General features: G+C 34.8%; 1 protein-coding gene across 2 annotated transcripts in view; it reads right to left on the reverse strand.

The window, feature by feature from the left end:
* The window catches only part of rb (adaptor related protein complex 3 subunit ruby), a 58,538-nt gene extending 40,019 nt beyond the window's left edge, over positions 1-18,519 (reverse strand). The window contains exons 1-6 of one of the 2 annotated variants that reach the window (XM_069844412.1): positions 18,362-18,519; positions 18,113-18,235; positions 10,655-10,730; positions 10,352-10,522; positions 7,885-8,045; positions 6,904-7,006 (exon numbers count right to left, since the gene is read on the reverse strand). In XM_069844412.1, the coding sequence (XP_069700513.1) occupies positions 6,904-7,006; positions 7,885-8,045; positions 10,352-10,522; positions 10,655-10,730; positions 18,113-18,219 (618 nt within the window). In that variant the 5' untranslated portion in view covers positions 18,220-18,235; positions 18,362-18,519. Of the gene's footprint in view, positions 1-6,903; positions 7,007-7,884; positions 8,046-10,351; positions 10,523-10,654; positions 10,731-18,112; positions 18,250-18,361 lie in introns of both variants that reach the window. The other variant, XM_069844413.1, reaches the window with a different exon arrangement.
* Positions 18,520-21,367: the final 2,848 nt, after the last annotated feature.

Genomic DNA, 21,367 nt, shown 5'->3' on the forward strand with positions numbered 1-21,367 from the left:
CATTTATTTTTGACCTGCTGTTCACATTTTATTATGCTTTTTTCTTTCCTTCTCTATGTTATATATTATGTCTGATTTCTTCTTACTTGTTGTTTACATTTTATTATTATTATCTTATTCAGTTTTGTGTGTACTTTGTAAATTTGTAGTGTTTCTGTAACGCAGTTTTTACTCCTGGTTGAGTGTTAAGAAGGCCGTATGGCCTTAACTCTGCCAGGTTAAATAAATCATTATTATTATTATTATTATTATTATTATTATTATTATTATTATTATTATTATCAATAATTGTCTTATTTTTTTATACCTTGTAGGTCTCATTTATTTTTGACCTGCTGTTCACATTTTATTATGCTTTTTTCTTTCCTTCTCTATGTTATATATTATGTCTGATTTCTTCTTACTTGTTGTTTACATTTTATTATTATTATCTTATTCAGTTTTGTGTGTACTTTGTAAATTTGTAGTGTTTCCGTAACGCAGTTTTTACTCTTGGTTGAGTGTTAGAGAAGGCCGTATGGCCTTAACTCTGCCAGGTTAAATAAATCATTATTATTATTATTATTATTATTATTATTAGTATTATTATTATTATTATTTTGATCGGTATTCATTATAGATGTCTGCTGGCAGTAGCCAGAGTTGGGGTGTAGTCAATATATACTGCAGGGTTGTCTTCTGCAACTGGTACTGGGTACTCACCTCGTCGCGATGAGTGGGCTTGAACTTGTTGAAGCTATAGGTCTCGCAAGTACGGATTACCGACGGAAGGAATGCGAATCAAACCCTGCGATAAAGAAGAGCGGGTGACAGGAAAGGTCACGAGATAACTTTAACGATATTCAAGAGTACAGTCGCAAGAGAAATGACATCGATAGAATCAGTTTTGAGTTGTGATAGTTACATTACGACTTTAGTTTGTTCCATTGCATGTGAATACGTGTTCTTGTATCGCACAGTATTATTATTTCATTCGTAAACATATGTTGCGCGCTTAATTAGCTTTGAATTTTTCTCTTGCTACGTTCTTTATTTCCACAGCGATGCCCTCATTTGTTCATCTTCTTGGAAGAGACAGTACTTCCATCGGCCCGCACCTCGCTCCCCTTGGCGTGCCTACATACACACGTCAAAACAGACAGCAAATGCCATCATTGCTTTTCGGTAATCGTTTCTTGCGCGAGCTATAACAAGTAACAAAGAGGTTCTCACAGAAGCTGCATTAACACGAACGAAGTTCCGTACATTTTTCACTGCTTATGATACATAGAGTCCCTCAGTGTAAAATTCTCCGGAGGTAAATTTCCGGACATATGTTTATGTGAAATTTTCTCTTGTGGGTTGCAAGGAGTAGTGAAGTGTATTTCATAATCTCGCTTACACAAATCAAATCCTCACCTTCCTGTGGTGCAACCTGTTTTTTTAACAAATGAGCCTTGGCAACACAGTTAATAGTTCTATAAAAAATGGGGGCTGACTTGCCATGGTATGCATAAGCGTCCCCTAAGTGGTGAACAGGGGATATGAATAGTGGAGTTGTCTGACAATTCTCCCAGTTAGGTCATATGGACCCGCTAACGAACAACAGATGTGGTCCTCCAACAGTTTAGGGGTTGCATATAGGTGATATAAGTGCCATAACATAAAAATATGGTGTCTACATTAAACAGTTATACCTCAGTCTACTATATACAGTCACGAAGCTTAATACAGTGAAACCTGTTCAAGACGGAAGTGGCATGGTCCTAATTTTTTTTCCGTTGTGGACAGTTTTCCATATTATTCAGGTGTGACATTAAAATGGAATATTTTGTCATTCATATACATGAAAAACAAAATGGCACGCCACAAACTGCAAGAAGTACAAAATATTCCATTTAACACTCATCACATTAAATCAGCTGTCGCTCATTACGTTGGTGAATCATCTTGAATAAAATCTCATTTTCTGTATAAATATTATCGTAACTCACTCATTAGCCATTAAACATTACTAAAGTTTACTAATCTCATTCTGTTTAATATCTAACACTATACTCTAATACTGCACTGCATATCAATGCACATTATTAATTAATTGGACTAGGAGCCATCTATTAGAAGCCTTGAATTCTGGGTTATCTAATTTCTTTGCCAGTTCAATAGCTTGCTTTGCAGAACAGATCCAGAAATTGGCTTGTTCTTTGAAAGGTCATGAAGAACCCACTCCCACAACAGTTCATTTATTTTCACATAAACAGTTGCTTTCTGGTTCCTTTTGTGTCACCAATATTGGTCGCACGCCAATCACTCATTATGATCTTTATTTTTTAAAGTGTCACACCTGAGTTTTCCACAACTGAACTTCTATATTATTTCACATAGACTTCTAATTTTCCTTTATCTCGATAACTTTTACTTCATCACTTAATGTTAATGCCACATTTTATGCAACTTTTTTTTTTTTACCTGGAAATCACTACACTTGCGCTCTGTTTAGCTACGACAGTATACGGGTGTGAAGCATTGAAAATCTTTGAAGGGACTCGTCTGCCTAGTCAACAGGGTAATAAAATTTATAACCGACAGGCCAACACACCCTCGTACCCTCTAGAATTTTGCAAAGAAAACTTGTTTTTATCTTAGTGACCTACATATTTCGTATATTCCTTGAAATTACACGCTGTTTCAAAATATAGTTACAAAATATAGTGTGTCCAAAATATTGTTTCCGTTTTGAACAGTAGCAGACAATTTCCGTTTCTGCGTTGGACAGTTTCCGTTTTATTCAGGAAAAATTACACATAATACATACAAATTTCGCCAGGACCAATAAACTGTTCCGAAATAGACAGGATTCCGGATTATTCAGGTTCCCATTTGAACAGGTTTCACTGTACTTACTAAATATGCAAACATAGACAGTTGAAATATGCATCCATAGATAGTTGCTCACCACCAGGATCGCTACTATTGCCTCATCACAGACTCTTTCCCTAGCAGACGATAAAATGTATTGTATTTTCGATATCGTGTTCTTTTGAAAAAATTAACACCTTCCTTCCACTATTGAAATATGAAATACATAAGGTTTATATATTAGTTTCATAAAATATATATTATATTCTATAAACTCACCTTCCTGGATCTTTCGGAAGAAGGATATCTCTAACCTATTTTTCTTACGATTTATATTACTACAAACGTCTCCTTGTCCCATATTATTATTCAAATTATTGTATTTTAGCCATTTACAGTTATTACAACCAATAAGGAACATTTCACAGTTTACATAGCTTTCCACAAAAATGCGAAATACGGCACAGTCAATGCTTTTTCGATCTAGACCAGGCCGTAATGTTTGTTCGGGTTTTCTATTTCAGTGTATGGAGCTCAGTGAAATATTATATTATAACTTTATTGCTTATCATTGCTAAGCTTTACTTAGTGTAATTTGTCCATAAGTTCCATTTACTTCTTGTTGCAGAAATAATTACAAAAGTTTGTTATTTTAATGTGAAGAGAATTTTACATGTTAACATAATCTGTTCACGTCAACATTTCAAGTCAGAATTGAAGCTATTTTGAGGTTCAATAAAATCGAATTTATATTGTGATTTTAATTTAGCACATCTACCTTCCTTAATTGTAGACAGAAAATTTACCATACCACTCCTATGAAATTAGTGTACGTACGATTGTGTTACTTCGTCTCTTAGGTAGTAGATAAATACAATAATTCAGTACTCAATTGTAGTATTAAAATACAGACAAATAGAATGTGACGGGTGTCATGCATGACCTTATGTTTAATTATAATGTATAATTGCGAATACAGGAATATAAGTTAAATATAGTAAACATAACCTATAATATCTATATGACATAACATACATATGTAGTGACAGGGCATTGAAGACAACTAAAATTAGACAGAAAGGGGCAACTGGTACAGTAAATATAACCTATAATTTCAACATATCTAAATATTCGTGCAGTGCAACTGAAAATTATTGAATCGTGCATAAATGAATGTACAAGAATTTCGCAATATTTAATCGAAATAAAGGCAGGTATTACACATATGAATAACGTAATTTTCACACCAAAAATAATATTACACCTTAACTCGCAAGGAATTATGTCTGAAGTGTCCCCTAATCATGGTTTTAAATTTTATTAATGCAATTACACTACATTTTAGAGAAATATATGTTACTCTTTATGCATTCCAATTAATTTATATGGTTGAAACGCCGCCCTTCGTGATCGGGTTAAGCAAATCACATGGCCTGCCTTACGGCCTGTAATAGATCACGATGGCAATGACACAGTCTATTGTTCCTAGTACTCACAGCGCTCCAAGCGGCTAGCAACTATCGCGAGAAATGCAACTCGTTGGCAAAAAAATCAACCCAAGCTTCGTGACTGCATATAGTAGACTGTGGTTATACATTTTGCTACATCACTCCCCTATATCAGAGAATTGATGACTTTATTGTCAAGAACTCAACATTAGTTACCAATAATATAATTTTTTCTTGTTTTGATGTGGAGAACTCGCTCCCAAAGTCTGTCCCAGTATTTCTGTTACACCCTGTATATTCTGCATGATATACAAAGAGATAGTAGAGCACGACATTGAAATCTATTTAAGTTATATATAAAGATGGGACTCTTTGAAGAAAAAAATCTGTATTTGCAAAATAAAAAGACGTTGCTATCTCAAAAATAAAGCTTGTTTTTCACAGTAGCTGTTTACATGTGAATAGTGAGAAAACCAAGTTTGTGGGAATATTGGATTTAACAGATTCTGCTGTGAAAGTTAACTATATCAAATAAATTTGCAAGTCACGTGTTAGATATGAATCTGGTCATTCTGACATTAAATCACTAGTTCGTCCAGTAATGGAATATGGTGCTGCATGTTGGGATCCTTACAGATTAGAACATATTAAGACATTGGAAAAGATTAAAAAACGAGCTCTCAAGTGTTGTCGTAATAATTCACCATTAAAATGGGACACACTCATAGACTGGAGAACGCGAATTCGATTATGCACAATGTTCAAAACATACAGAGGTGAGCCTGCCTGGAGAGAAATAAAAAATAGGTTGCAGCCGCCAAATTACTCTTCAAGGAACAACCACTCATATAAAATGAGGGAAAGAAGACAGAGGATGGACACTGGAAAGTTTTCTTTTCTCAATCGTACTATCAGGGACTGGAATGCTTTACCTGCAGACTTACTAAAGGCTTTACCAATAACCAAAAATGTATTTAAAAATAGGCTTAAGGACTTTACTAATAGACAGTAGTATGTTATATACACTACTTAAAGGGTGTAATTGATATCTTGTTATTTGAAGTGTTCTATTAGTGAGGAAGTGTGTTGTGTCAGTGAAGTGTGTAGTGTCAGTGAAGTCTATTGTGTTGGTGTCAGTGAAGTGGCTGTGCAAAGTATTTGAACAGTGAAATGGTTAGAAGTGTTAGTGAAATCAGGTAGAATCAGTGCAGTGAGTGAGTTGACAGCAAAATAAGTGTAGTGCCGAAAGGTACTTGTGCCTGCCACACTCGTGGGTCTTAGTTCGAACATTGCGCATAATCGAATTCGCGTTCTTCGGTCCGTGAGTGTGTCCCATTTTAATGGTGAATTATTACGACAACACTTCAGAACCTGTTTTTGAATCTTTTCCAATGTCTTAATATGTTCTAATCTGTAAGGATCCCAACATGCAGCACCATATTCCATTACTGGACGAACTAGTGATTTAATGTCAGAATGACCAGATATATATCTAACACGTGACTTGCAAATTTATTTGACATAGGTAACTTTCACAGCAGAATCTGTTAAATCCAATATTCCCACAAACTTGGTTTTCTCACTATTCACATGTAAACAGCTACTGTGAAAAACAAGCTTTATTTTTGAGGTAGCAACGTCTTTTTATTGCTTCAAAGAGTCCCTTCTTTGTATATAACTTAAATAGATTTCAATGTTGTGCTCTACTATCTCTTTGTATATCATGCAGAATATATATGTTCAAAACATACAGAGGTGAGCCTGCCTGGAGAGAAATAAAAAGTTGGTTGCAGCCGCCAAATTACTCTTCAAGGAACAACCACTCATATAAAATGAGGGAAAGAAGACAGAGGACGGACACTGGAAAGTGTTCTTTTCTCAATCGTACTATCAGGGACTGGAATGCTTTACCTGCAGACTTACTAAAGGCTTTACCAACAACCAAAAATGTATTTAAAAATAGGCTTAAGGACTTTACTAATAGACAGTAGTATGTTATATACACTACTTAAAGGGTGTAATTGATATCTTGTTATTTGAAGTGTTCTATTAGTGAGGAAGTGTGTTGTGTCAGTGAAGTGTGTAGTGTCAGTGAAGTCTATTGTGTTGATGTCAGTGAAGTGGCTGTGCAAAGTATTTGAACAGTGAAATGGTTAGAAGTATTAGTGAAATCAGGTAGAATCAGTGCAGTGAGTGAGTTGACAGCAAAATAAGTGTAGTGCCGAAAGGTACTTGTGCCTGTCACACTCGTGGGTCTTAGTTCGAACTTAGGATTAAGATACAAATTAGATTTACTTTAAATGTTATTTTAAGTGATCATGCTTCATTTAATTTAGGATGGTCCTTATTATTATTATTATTATTATTATTATTATTATTATTATTATTATTATTATTAGTTGTGTTTATTATTGTCATTATTGAATGTAATTAGTTACTACTGCCACCGGGTATACACCCATTTGCAGTGTGAATAAATACACATACATATTATCTGTAAATAACACTAATACTCAAGACTCGATCAATTTTAGTACATATTTAGTCCAAAGTTTGCTGACCTGTATTGGATATGCATTGAAACTTATGGAAGTTGTATGTAAACAGAATGACACACCTCTTCAAATGCCATAACAGCTGATCCAACAACCAAAGTAGTTTTGTCAGAGAGAAGTTTTTCTATAACGTGTACCAGTTCTTCCTTTTGTTCTTGATCTAGGCTGAAAAAAGAAAAAAGAAATCTTCTGTATTATCAAATACTGTTGGAACAATGTCACTGATATTTATTAGCATTTTAGAATTGATAAAAATACTATAATTTGTGAAACAGAATATTTAATATATGACTTTTATATGGCATGAGACCCATAAGGAATTTTGTGCGAGATCGTGCGTATTTCCTTGGTTTCCGCACAAAACCAATCTGCGGAAAGTCTAAAATTCCACATTCAGTATTCCCAACCTAACACACATAACAATTTCCCTCTTCTTACCGCTTAAGTGATGACATATTGATTTTACTGCTTTAGGCTTTTAACGTATTATTTTTAGACACGTTCAATATAGTAATAATTATAAATTGGAAACTTACCACTGCAATTTCACCTAAATTGCACTGTTAATTATTGTTTTTAAATATTTCCAAAAATTAAGTAAACTCTACAACTCCACTAAAGTTACTGCATTCGTGATGCAAGTAACATTAAGGAAGCCATGAAAAAATCAACAAGATTCCAGACTCATCATAGACTGGGGGGGGGGGGGGAAAGACAGACACATATCACGGCTTGCTGGAGTATAGTAAACACAGAAAACATTTTAAAGTAACAATGTTGAAGATAGATATTTTTGTTTTGCAAATTTGCCGTCATTGAACAGAAACCAAAATGGAGATTTCATTGCAACTAATTACAAATTCCTCTTTCAGGTATGTAATAAACGATCTTCGCACACAATAATGTATGATACACAAGCGATATGTTTTCTTTCAATTCTCGGAAATTAAAAAAGCTCAACTACGTTTCACTTTTTCAAACTTTTCCTCGAACTTGAAAGCTTCAACATACCGCTCTTGTAACGCATATTACTATTTATGTACCTGTAAAGTTTTGGTATAGCATGTGCAGCTGTTTTGCGAACATAAGGAGACATGTCTGAAGCAGAATCCTTGATGGCTAACATCACAATCGGCACTATCATAGGCACACGAATACTGGACAGCACACGCAGGGCACTTGCTCTTATCAGTTGATTTGGATCCTTCGAAAGAAATATTCAATTCATGTTAAAATTCTATGATAAATAATGTGCAATAAACTGGTAGGCTATGAATCATATGAGGAGACAAAGAGGAAGGCAGACGAAAATAGGAAGGATTGCAGAATGCTACGTTTGCAATGAAAGACCTGTCCTTGGGCAGAACAATGAATGAATGACAATAAAACAAATCTCATGTCCAGTAAAAGGTAAAGGTAAAGGTATCTCCGTCACACGCCATGAAGGCACTTGGGGGCATGGAGGTAGAGCCCCATGCTTTCCATGACCTTGGCACTAGAATGAGGTGGTGTGGTCAGCACCACGCTCTGACTGCCTTTTACCCCCAGGAAAGACCCGGTAGTCAATTTTATAGGAGGCTGAGTGAACCTCGGGGCCATTCTGGAAGTTTGGCAAGGAGAAAAATCCCATCACCACTTGGGATCGAACCCCAGACCTTCCAGTCCGTAGCCAGCTGCTCTACCAACTGAGCTATCCGGCTACCCAATCTCATGTCCAATTCTAGAGAAAAGTTACAACATGACAACAGCAATTTCAGTTGATTGCTCTTCAGGAGTCAATGTAAAAATAAACTCCGTACTAACTCTGAAACTAAGATTTTGAGAAGTACTATGTTTATATGAAAGTTTTGCTATGTTCTGTTTTTATGAACACGTCTCCAAAATCTATGATACCAATTTGTATACAACCTATATTGATCATTTTTTACTAAAAAGATTTAAGAAAAATACAAAATGACAATTTGTGTTATCTTTTTTTTTTATATATAAAATAAATTAAACACAGAGACAGTATCATTCACATAATTACCAATCAAGAATTCCAAACAAACGTTTTATAAGTTAAAGATATCTACAAGAATGACTTTTCAAAATTAAAGTATATTCTTGGGCACAAAAAATAATAAAAAGAAATTTTTATGAAAATTAATTATCAGTGAACTATCATAGAAATGAGCTATGTGACTCATTCCAGCCTCGATTATCCAAAAGTCTCTTCAGAGGATGCCCTTGATTTCTCCTGAACTGTGGTCTGTATATGACAATTGACTATGGAATTCTGTTCCTGTCTATTCTCTATGCTTCGTGGATCCAGTTAGTTCTGTATTTATCAATATTGTTGTCAAATTCAGATTCTTTAATAATCTAATTTTAAAATTATACAGTATATAACAAGTTACCAATGCAGAAAGATTAAAACAAAATGTAAAATGTCGCGAAATCGTGGAATGACCCTGCTATTAACAACTTAAAATACAAAATATCTCCAAGTCAAGATGCGCCTAACATTTTAAGTTTATCTATGAAATGTTCTGTAAGGTCTGTAGATAGGAACATGAATGCACCTCAAATGTAAATCTCGAGGGGAGAAAATTTGACTGAAATGTTATCAGCAAGAATCCATTGCTAAACCTAATCTGATGAAAACTGAATTTTACAGTTTTTATTAAAAAGACACACTACTGTATGTGTATATGGCAAAAAGATCATATAGGGTGCGTCAGAAAGAATGGATGGATTTCAAACTATCGATACGCAGCGAGGGGAAGGATAGAGTGAGGGGGACCACGACTGTTGGGTCAGCGAGAGAATGCAGTTTCAGTTGAGAACATGGTGTTGGTCTGGTGTACAACGTGCTTTAATCGCAGAGACATTTTTGAAGAATGAAGAGTCTGTGATCGCTACTCAGGACTCATTTCGACATCGGACGTCACGCTAGGATTCCAACTCAGAATACAGTTTTGCGATGGGTGGCTTCATTTCGTACCACAGGTTCAACATTAAAGAAGAAATCACCTGGACGAACAAGGAGAGCGTGTACACCTGCAAATGTGGAGACAGATAGTAGGTTGTCCGGCCACCTCAACGATCAGCCCGCAAACATGCTATTGCACTGAGATTGTCCGAGGTTACGGTAAGATCTCGCGCCCTGCGAGCTCTTTCTTTGGGACCACTTGAAGGCGTAAGTAACCACATACACTGGACGAACTGAAGACGGTGATTCGTGAAGAAATCGCGGCAATCCCACCAACTATGACTGTGAAAGTGATGGCGAACTTCAGAAAACGTCCGGATGCCTGTATCGAAAGCCAAGGACATCATATGGATGATGTTGTATACCATAAATAAACTGCATGTATTGGTGAATCTGTTGATAACAATACATTTTTGATTTGATGAATCCTTACAATTTTCTTGCCCTGTGAAATCCATCCGTTCTTTCTGACGCACCCTTTAATTACCACCTATTTCACTGACTTTATAAAATAATTGCTATGATAAATATCCTACCTTTAGTGCCCTCTGGAAAGTCGATATGGATAGCAATGCCAAATCTTGTTGCTCTTCAGCATATCGTACCAAATAAACATAAACTAACTTCTTAACTTCAATATTTTTAGAAACAACATTTTTCACTACAGCAGGAAATAGGTCAGATGCATCCCTCCCTTTCGCAACCATCTGCAAAGCAAAATTACCAAAATTTTATACGTAACAAAGTATTATTAGCAATGCAGAATATAAAATATTAAATTTAATAGGTACTATAATATATGAAATTTGCACATTACTAGAAGTGTTAGTTATACTCACCCCTATTATCCTCTTCATAGCTTCTAATTTCAAGCTGTCCTTATTGCTGTCTAACATCTGCTTCAAGTCTTCATGTCTGTTTGTAACAAAACGAATTTCATTCTTAGGGCTTACAAGGAAAATTATGGAAGCTAATTTCATATTATTTCAGGAAAATATTAGGCCTACACGACGTTTCTTAAAATATCTGAACAACTTTACCATTATTTGGTAGGTTAATGACATACTAAGCATTGGCCAACAAAGAAACTGTTAATGAATTCATATCTTAACCTCACTTCAAACTGCAAATATTGTTACATCTCCAAAACACGCAAATAAAGTAAAACTGATGGAAGACGGAATGTCCAATGTGAACACTTTCTTTTGTCCTGGATGTTAGAATAGGCATTATAGTGCCACTTATTCTGTACAATGCAGAACCTGCCCAATGTAGAAACAAAAGGGAATATTTAAGGAATTTGCAAAAAAAAAAAAAAATGCCCAATGCAGAAACAGAAGGGAATAGTTCAGGAATTCATAAAAAAAACTACCTCTATAATGCAGAAAAAGTATACAGTTTTGTACAGCGTATATACAGTATAATCACTCAATCTGTTATTAATACCTTACTTACTTACTTAAAAATGGCTTTTAAGGAACCCACAGGTTCATTGCCGCCCTCACATAAGTCCGCCATCAGTCCCTATCCTGTGCAAGATTAATCCAGTCTCTATCATCATATCCTACCTCCCTCAAATCCATTTTAATATTATAAATATATAAAAGAGTGCTATTTTCTCACTACAACAAATTTCGGGGGAAAGAGGGGGGGAATTTAACTCGTCAATATTTTTTTTATTGATTAGTAAAAGGCATATGACAAAGAAAAATTATGGAAAATTTTAAAAGAAGCAAATATAACACCTCAGCTACAAAGAGCAATACCGGTACAAAGTATTTAGAGTAACTTAAAAATGTATATAAAATATTCTAATGGCCACTTATCAGAACCAATTAACATTAATATGGGAGTAAAACAGGAATGTGGAGCATCGCCTGATTTATTAAATATCTATATTGACAAAATTGTTTAAGAATGGAAACAGACAATAAATAGTGGCATCCAACTCAACAATAGGAATAAAAACCCAACTCTATTGTACACTGATGATCAAATTATACTTGCTAAATCTGAGGATGAACTACAGAAAGCTGTTAATGAATTAAATAAAATTTGTCAAAAATATATGAAAATCTCCAACTCAAAATCAATAGGGATATGTGGTAAACATTCAGAGAGTAAAAATTGTTATTAACAGAGTGCGAATTAAAGGGGAGAATGTAGGGGGGGGGGATTGCCGCCCCCCCTGTTGAAAAGTTATCCCCCTCTCATAAATTCATATTAACATCCCTGCCAGAAATAACTTCTATCCCCCCCTCACAAAATATAATTGTTTTAATACAAGTATATGTATTTTATAAAGTAGGCAAAGAAAATAATATTGATGTATTATCATCACTGGCAAGCTGACAACAATCAATGACTTAGGAATTACACATCTTATCTCAAGCCTGCTCATTAATATAATAATAATTATTATTATGATCAAGATGCAAGACAAGCAACTCAGTGCGACCAAGCATTGAGTCATATCGAATGAGGATAATAATAATTTTATGTATGATATTCTCTGTCTAGGATTCTATCCCTCCCTCATCAGAAATCGTAATTCGCACCCTGATTATTAACAATAAAATAATAGAACAAGTACCTAATTTCACATATTTGGAAAGTCTAATAACAAGTTAAGAAAAAGAAGAAAAAGATATGAACATTAAATTACAAAAATACTACAAAATCAATGGAATAATTAAGTGACACTTTGATAAACAAATGTTAACTGAGAATAAATTACGGTTACGTAATATCACGTCTCGATGATGCCTCGTGATCAGAATATAGTACGAAACGTAACTATAAAAATTGCAGATTTATCTTTCGAAAAGGTGGAAAAATTCAAATATCTTGGAGCAACAGTAACAAACATAAATGACACTTGGGAGGAAATTAAATGCAGAATAAATATGGGAAATGCCCGTTATTATTCGGTTGAGAAGCTTTTGTCATCCAGTCTTCTGTCAAAAAATCTGAAAGTTAGAATTTATAAAACAGTTATATTACCGGTTGTTCTGTATGGTTGTGAAACTTGGACTCTCACTCTGAGAGAGGAACATAGGTTAAAGATGTTTGAGAATAAGGTTCTTAGGAAAATATTTGGGGCTAAGAGGGATGAAGTTACAGGAGAATGGAGAAAGTTACACAACACAGAGCTGGACGCATTCTATACTTCACCTGACATAATTAGGACCATAAAATCCAGACGTTTGAGATGGGCAGGACATGTAGCACGTATGGGTGAATCCAGAAATGCATATAGGGTGTTAGTTGGGAGGACGGAGGGCAGAAGACCTTTGGGGAGGCCGAGACGTAGATGGGAAGATAATATTAAAATGGATTTGAGGGAGGTAGGATATGATGGTAGAGACTGGATTAATCTTGCTCAGGATAGGGACCGATGGCGGGCTTATGTGGGGACGGCATTGAACCTCCGGGTTCCTTAAAAGCCAGTAAGTAAGTAATATCACGTCAAAACCAACTTTATTATATGGCAGTGAAACTTGGGTGCTAAATAAAAGTGATACAGAGATTGAATCACCAAAAATATGTACTAGATATCCGCAAAAAATTAAAAGTAGACACTAACTGATGATGTTAAAAGTTATCAGAAAACATTGTTTCAACACATGCAAAGAATGATCCCACACCACATCCCAAAATTAACTCTACATTATAAACCTACAGAAGACCACGACAATGATGGAAAGACCAGTAATATTTTCAAGAGTTTTTACAGAACAGGTATTAGAGGACCTAAGCTGGATTAGTTCATGATGATGATGATGATGATGATGGTGGTGGTGGTGGTGGTGGTGGTGGTGGTGGTGGTGGTGGTGGTGGTGGTGGTGGTGGTGGTGGTGGTGGTGGTGGTGATGATGATGATGATGATGATAGTTTTCTATAATGTGGAAACTTATCCTAATCGGATCACTTGCAATTCTGCTTTCAACAAGCTTTACTGTACAAAAAAAATTTGCTGTTAGTTCTAACTGTAAGGTTGTGAAATTAAATCATTAATAAAGCATTGCTGAAAAATTGAGTAGCCCCTAGCCTTGAGTGCAGTAGCTTATCTCGCATGTTAACTTGATTAGCTGGGCGTTCATAAGAATGGCAGTTCAAATACCGCAACGAAAGAATCGAATTCTGAAGTTTCTAATAAAGCCTGTGCAAGGTACAGAGCATTGCAACTAGCAGTATTCCCTCTCCCCTCTCTCTGAGGAAGACAGCAGGTGGATTTGCAAACAGGAGCAAACTTTGTGTTCACTAATGATAATCACATACTGGTACTTTACATTTCACAGTTGAATAACAAGGATTCAGAAGGGGAAGGTCCTGTACCAATGCTATCTTTATATTTAAACAAATACAGTAAAATGGAGTAAACTTATCACTGGGGTAAACCTGACCGCAAAAAAAATAAAGATTTAAATCGCAACTTCATTCAGAAAACTAAAGTACAAAATTGCATACAAAACAAATAATACAACACAGAAATACTTAAATAACCACACTAAACATTCAAATATATATAATTCAACTGGAGTTTATAAATTAAAATGCAATAGTTGCCCACATTTTTACATAGGACAGACAGGAAGATCCTTTCATACAAGATACAACGAGCATATTAAAGCTATAACCAAACCTTACATTACATCAAATTATGCAGATCACATTATCGACAATAATCATGACTACAATAATATAGAAACAGATATGGAAATTTTACACATCATACCAAAAAGTTTACAGTTAAATATCCTAGAACAATACGAAATATATAAGAATACAATAGCACACCCACATTACATACTTAATACGCAACTACAGTTCAATACGCACACATTGTTTGACATCATAATACGTCATAACATACAGACAGCCAACCCCCACCATAGGAACAACACACCCCCACCCCTACCATCGACAACTGCACATCGCAGAGCCAAAATCAGCAGTGGTTCAAGAGACACTGAAGACGAAGACAAATAGCGTCGAAACGGGCCGTCTGTCGAAGGTAAATACCTTTTTAAACAATTTTAACACTTTTAACGTGTGACAGTGTACATTTTATGTTTTTAAATCATGAAAGCAGCCCTGATTGTAGAAAAAATGTAGAAAAAATAATGAACTTTAAAAATATATTCAGTGCATTTGATATCATGATTTAATTTTTTTGTGGTTAAGTTTACCCCAGTTTACGATAATTGAAGAAACAAAAGGATAAAATATAACTACATTTATATGCTTTGCAGATCTAGAAAAAGCATTTGACAGATCAGAGGATGTACTGGTACCTACTTCATATTTTAGAAAGAAGAAATCTTTTACGAAATCTGAACAACATCATTAGAGAAATATACACAGATAATACAACAATAATTAAGACAGAAAAGTATTTATTTAAAGAAATCTTAATCATAAAAGGAATAAGACAGGAAGACTCCTTAAACTCCACATTATTTATGGACGAAATTACAAGAAAATTAAATGAAGGAGTAAAAAATGGAATTCAGATATATAAATTTAAATCTGATCAGTTCTGCAAACAACACTGTATTTTTTTTTTATTTTAGTAGGTTATTTTACGACCCTTTATCAACATCTAAGGTTATTTAGCATCTGAATGTGATGAAGGTATAATGCCAGAGAAATGAGTCCAGGGTCCAGCACCGAAAGTTACACAGCATTTCCTCATATTGGGTTGAGGGAAAACCCCAGAATAAACCTCAACCAGGTAACTTGCCCCGACTGGGAATCGAACCCGGGCCACCTGGTTTATTGGCCAGACGCGCTGACTGTTACTCCAGAAGTGTAGACAATACCACTGTATTTTTAGCAAATTCTGAATATAATTTAAGGTGAATGTTACTTATGTCCCCCCCACTATAGGAGACATAGGCCAGTTTTACACTAATCCTAAACATTTAGTATAACTTGTTGCTTGTGTGGGCAGTCTTTTACAGTAGATTTGCGAAAATTGGTTTATAGCGCAACATTGGCAGTGATAAAAGTGTGAAATATTAGAAACGAGCGTTGAGCGACTTCCGCCGATTTTGGAAGACACAGACACACTTCAACTGCCAACATAGAAAACAAAAAGTCACACTCAATCGCTTTCACCTTCATCTTGACGGGATAATAAAAGCCTAACCTAACCTAACCTAAGTGCATTGGTGTCTATTCGAAAATCGGCGGAAGTCGCTCAATGCTCGTTTAACCAATATGCGTTCAGTGGGCGGTGGATACTCTACATTGACCTAATTTACAAATATTACTCCATAAATTTAAACAATTAGCAAGTAAATATAACATGAAAATATCATTAGACAAAAAAAAACATTAACAGTCCTCAAAGAACCTAGAAGAGTAAAATTAGAAATAGATGGTAAAATAGGTGAGCAAGTAATGAAATTTAAATATGTAGACATTGAGATCAATAGAATGAACTCAATAATTGATGAAGTGACACATCAAGCCAACACTTCTTTAGCAAAATTGAAGGTTCCTCAATAATACGACATGGAAGAATAAACATTTAAGAAAGGAAACCAAAACTAGGATACAGATAAACTGACTAGACGTCCCCCTTTTGGCACAACAGTCCTGCTTTGGGGGCTGCTTCCGTCTTCTGTGAGTCTGGCAGAATGCCTAAATGCCCTCCTTTGTAGAATGTGAACTTCAAATGTCCCAGTTCCCCGCAAAATGATGAAGAAAAAAAAAATGTGGAAGAAACTGCAGTAACTTTTTATGAAAATTGTGTAGAATATTTAGACATGCCATGTAACAAACACTTCAAGGACTTAGATATTTTCCAGCGGGCTTCGTTGGAGCATGTTTCTCTGTGGTTTAAGGTGGAAAAGAGCGCTGAGTTGATAGCTAAGCAAGGATTTTTTAAATATTGATAATTTTACAGAACTTGACCAGTCGTCCTGCTTGACGAAGAATACAATTTCAGAACAAGTAGATTTATGGAAGTCAGAAGATTCTGTAGAAAAATATCGGAGAGAAATAATTGTTCATTTCAGAGACAACAATGTCAGGCATCATCATCTTTCATTTAATTCATTTCACTTCTTGGTAAAAATGCGTCTGTAAAAACAGCATACTCCCAAATATACAAAATTTGGACATTCGAAAAATGTTAGTTACAAGTAGAAATAATAAAAGTCACTATCACGACACAGTACAATTTCGAACTATCTTGCAAATTAATTTCTAATTTTTTAAGAGTTTCCCAAAATTATTGAAGAAAATTTTGTCATCCGATGAATATGAATATAAAAATGAAGGATAAAAAATAACACCATTTTGTCCTCTGATAAATGCAGGCATGTATCTGTATCAATCATTAATAAAATGTTATCTGTATTGGCGCAATAATCATTACATTTTTAATGCCATAATTATGTCGACATAGGCCTATTTTATTTATAAGAGATTAAGTTTTCTGGTGAGCATGCAAAGCTACGACAAACTCCAACTTCTTCACATAGCGTAATATTTGATACATTGTTATCTCAGGAGTTTCACTGCAAGAACTAAATTATAAGTATAAAATAAAAATATTATAAGGGAAGCTTAAATGAAATTGGAAAATCTATAGACCTTAACTTCACGTTAGTCAATGTTTTAGATTTGAGCAAAGCACTTGTCACTAATATCATCAAATCCTACTTATCCTTGTCACGATGCTCTATTTGTCATTAATGGTGAGGAGAGATGAGTAGAGAAAGAAACCAAATTTTTCCTTGTAAGAACGCACAAGTAAACGTCATCCTGTCATCTTCTGTTCGCTGTACATAAGGCCTATAGATTTACATATAACAGAAACGTATCAATGCAACACGATGGATACTACTGTGAACTTAATAAAACAACCTTACTTATGGTTGTCACAGCATCCATAACAAGGAAAGGGCAGATCAGCTATGATTAAGTTACCTATAGGTTATGTTACGTTGGGTGCGGCTAAAATGTGTAATTACAGTAATTTAATTATTTTAAATTTCGTATCTCATCATATCAAGACTTTAATTATAACCTTTGAGGAGGTCATTGAACAGTAGGCCTGTGCGTGTAGTTTTCTTCTATAGAGGCACATGTGACAGCAATGTGACAATACAGCACAATCTTTCAAACCGAGAGAGTAAAAGAAGGAACTGTACATTAAATGTCATAATAACAAGACACCTGTGAGAACCAATCTTAACCTGCAAGCAATTCAGTTTTAAACAAATGGAGGAAATATTGCACAAAATGTCAATGCAACATATGGACAACATTCAGCTATTTACTTTTTGTAGTCCGAATGGAAGAAACTGCCGGATGCTGGATCAGTAGAATACTCGGGTGGATCTCCAGATGAAGGACGGTCGTTACTGTATGAACCATTACTTGCCATCGTGTTCTGCGGTGCTCTGTCAAATTAAATCTAAATCCAATAGTTTGTCAAATAAATCAAAAGCAACTTAGCCTATAGTTATAACACTCGTATCTTAGAAAAAAATTGTCTCAAAGTAATGAAATCATATGAATACAACTACCAATATTTTAGTCGTTGAATGCACCGGGCTACACCACAAAGTAGTATGTACATACAATGTATATACAATTTCAGCAGAACTATACTCAATCACAAGTACCGCAAGTAGCTCAATCACAACCTGAATCAGTGTAATTGACTTCTACTACTTCAGACAGAGAAGCAATCAAGCAATGACATGTCATCCAAAGATAATAATCCACATATTCATAGTAGATGGCGGTACAAACGGTAAATCTAAATAATTTTGATGTTACAGTGGCTTTACTCTTTCTTTGCTAGAAGTGCAAAAAATTGTATAAGTCCACGATGACACGGTCTTAGTAATTACTGTTACAACAGGTATATAATACGCGAAAATATATATCAATAGTATTGAACTTGGATGTGAAAAGCACTATACTTGTGTTGACTGCCACAGATTACTGTCACCTATGCAAGGTCTAGTCTAGTGTCTTTGAGTCTAGTATATACAATCATGAAGCTCGTGTTTATGAGGGTACTAGGAACAATAGACTATGCAGGTACTATTTCGCATTGTCTGTATTGAGGCGATAGTAGCGAACCTAGTGGTTAGCAACTATCTATGGATGCATATTTACTACGTATTGAACTTCGTGACTGTTTATACTAGACTGTGGTGCTATCTATGGATCAACATGTAAGATGCTATACAAGTGGCTGTGTCGATAATTTAGCACACTCCTATGCCACGTAAACTGTATCACATGCCAGTTCTTTTATTATATTGCTGTGTCTTTGCAATGTCAGTTTGCAGTGAAAGGAGAGAGAGATAGCAAAAGGTTGTAATGCTTTTTAATACTCTGATGCCCACGACCAAGAGAAGCCGCTTGAAATGTAACGGTCATTCGTAGTCCAAAAACATAAATTTTTCAGGAGAAACAGAAAACTATCTGGCATGAGTGTTGTTAACACTTCAAATATGAAATTCATTATGCCATTTCTTAAGGTGTTGTACAAACTTGAGAAAACTGAAGTACTTTTATAACTTAAATTACTGTGGACAATGGTTGTTTAAAAAAAATACTCTGTTGTGGCTGAAGTGTGCCTCTCCTTTAATCTTCTTTTCTTTATTATATCCTATTTCTTCTCCTTCCATTGCTTACGTTTCTTCCATGGGGTTACTTTTGCATCTAAAGATGACTCCGTAACACTAATACAACAATTCACGTGCCAAAGTATTTTTCTCTGAGGTTCCTTTTGGCGCATATGTAAGAAGCAGTACTGCCAATCTAGTAGAGTTTAAAATTGTATGGATAAATATTTCAAGATGTATAAATGAGATATTTGTAAATGCTACTATTATTCTGGCTGGACAATGACTGTTTCCACAAAAAAAGTCTTTGGACTATGGTTTTATGAAAACCACTCCTATAACATAGGCCTATGATGTTTTTTTTCCCTAACAACTAATTCAGTAGATGGCCACTACCATATGCTCACCACATGCTTAATATCTCAAATTTGCATTTTTTGGACTACAGTTCTTCTTTAAAAAACTTTTAATTTGTAACAGCATCTATTTAGGTACTTTTCATTTCTAGATGACTGATGATACAATGTCGCAATCTCTCTAAATGTAGCCATGTCAGGTTCAAATATCATGAGAGAAGAAGAAGAAGAAGAAGAAGAAGAAGAAGAAGAAAAAGAAAAAGAAGAAGAAGATATCTTTTGGTACCGGTACCATAGGCTGATGCTGTCTAACAGAAATTTAATGAATTTGCTTTTAAGAGATGCCATTGGGAAATTTTTAATTTTTCTATGAAAACCATCTGAAAACTTAGGATTGTATTATATTCGAGGTTGCATTATGTTCATTTGGTCCAATACGGCTTATATGGCAAGTCAAAAAATCTTAATGCATGTTTATGTTGTGACTCATCTGTAAAAGTAAATTTTTATGAGAAAAACAGGAAAACCTTTTCTGTATTTACATCAACGATTATGATTACATTAATTTCATAATGTAATTAGTACAAATGAATCGCACTTTTTAGAAAGGAACTAAGTCAAAATTGTCATTTTTATTTCTTCTGATGAAATGATTAATACTTCCAAGACGCAAAGATAAACAAAGGAAGGAACTTAAACAAACCTTTCCCTGTATCTCTAACATCGAGTTGATGTTTATATTACGGCACTGGTACACTGGTATTTATTCATGAAAGTAAGTTCTTTTGCTCTCCTGAAAAATAGAACATTTTGACTTAGTTCCTTTCTAAAAAGTGCGATTCAAATATCTTTAAAAATGTAAAAGTGTCTGAATAAATTTTTTTATTGATAAATAATTTTATAAAGAGTAATTTAACTCACAGGAATACATTTTTTGGAAACATACTGTCTACATCATTTTAATGATCAGTACTTATTTCTTATGTAATAAACAGAGTTCGACATAGATATTTTCACAAACCGGGAGCGCTCTGCTACTTTTCTGGAGAAGGTGGTGTTCAAGATGACAACGAAGAAATTAATGACTAGCAAGGTAATGCCGAGTATTATCATGTTACTGAATTTAATTTTTAGGAGGGGCACTACGACCCAGCAGTGCGACTAGAAGATCTATTGCGCTAACCTCCAGTTAAGACATATTCCTAGCCCACACCTGCTGACTACGCTAAGGTTCGCTATGTATCCAAGTTTCGAGCAAGAAATCCCATTCATCCCTAGACCAATCCCCTTTGGTGCTCGGGGTATGCTAAGGAATGATGATGTAACGCGAGAACCCTGAGAAAAATCATCCCAAAAAAATCGATTGAATAAAATGCACACATCTGAATAATATTTACTTCGACGAATCTTTCAAAATGAATTTAGGCTAAGCAAAGGAAAAATAATAATTATTTTTATTTTATACATCTCACCTCAACAGAGTTTGCACTTAGATCAGAACACTAAAACAATAATTCCATACGACGGTTTTTACTTCGGCTACAAAGAAAGATAAAAAACTGAATAAAAATATAATTATTTTGTATAATTATTA

This window comes from Periplaneta americana, chromosome 13 (assembly GCF_040183065.1).
Source record: "Periplaneta americana isolate PAMFEO1 chromosome 13, P.americana_PAMFEO1_priV1, whole genome shotgun sequence".
In the NCBI taxonomy this organism is placed as follows: Eukaryota; Metazoa; Arthropoda; class Insecta; order Blattodea; family Blattidae; genus Periplaneta; species Periplaneta americana.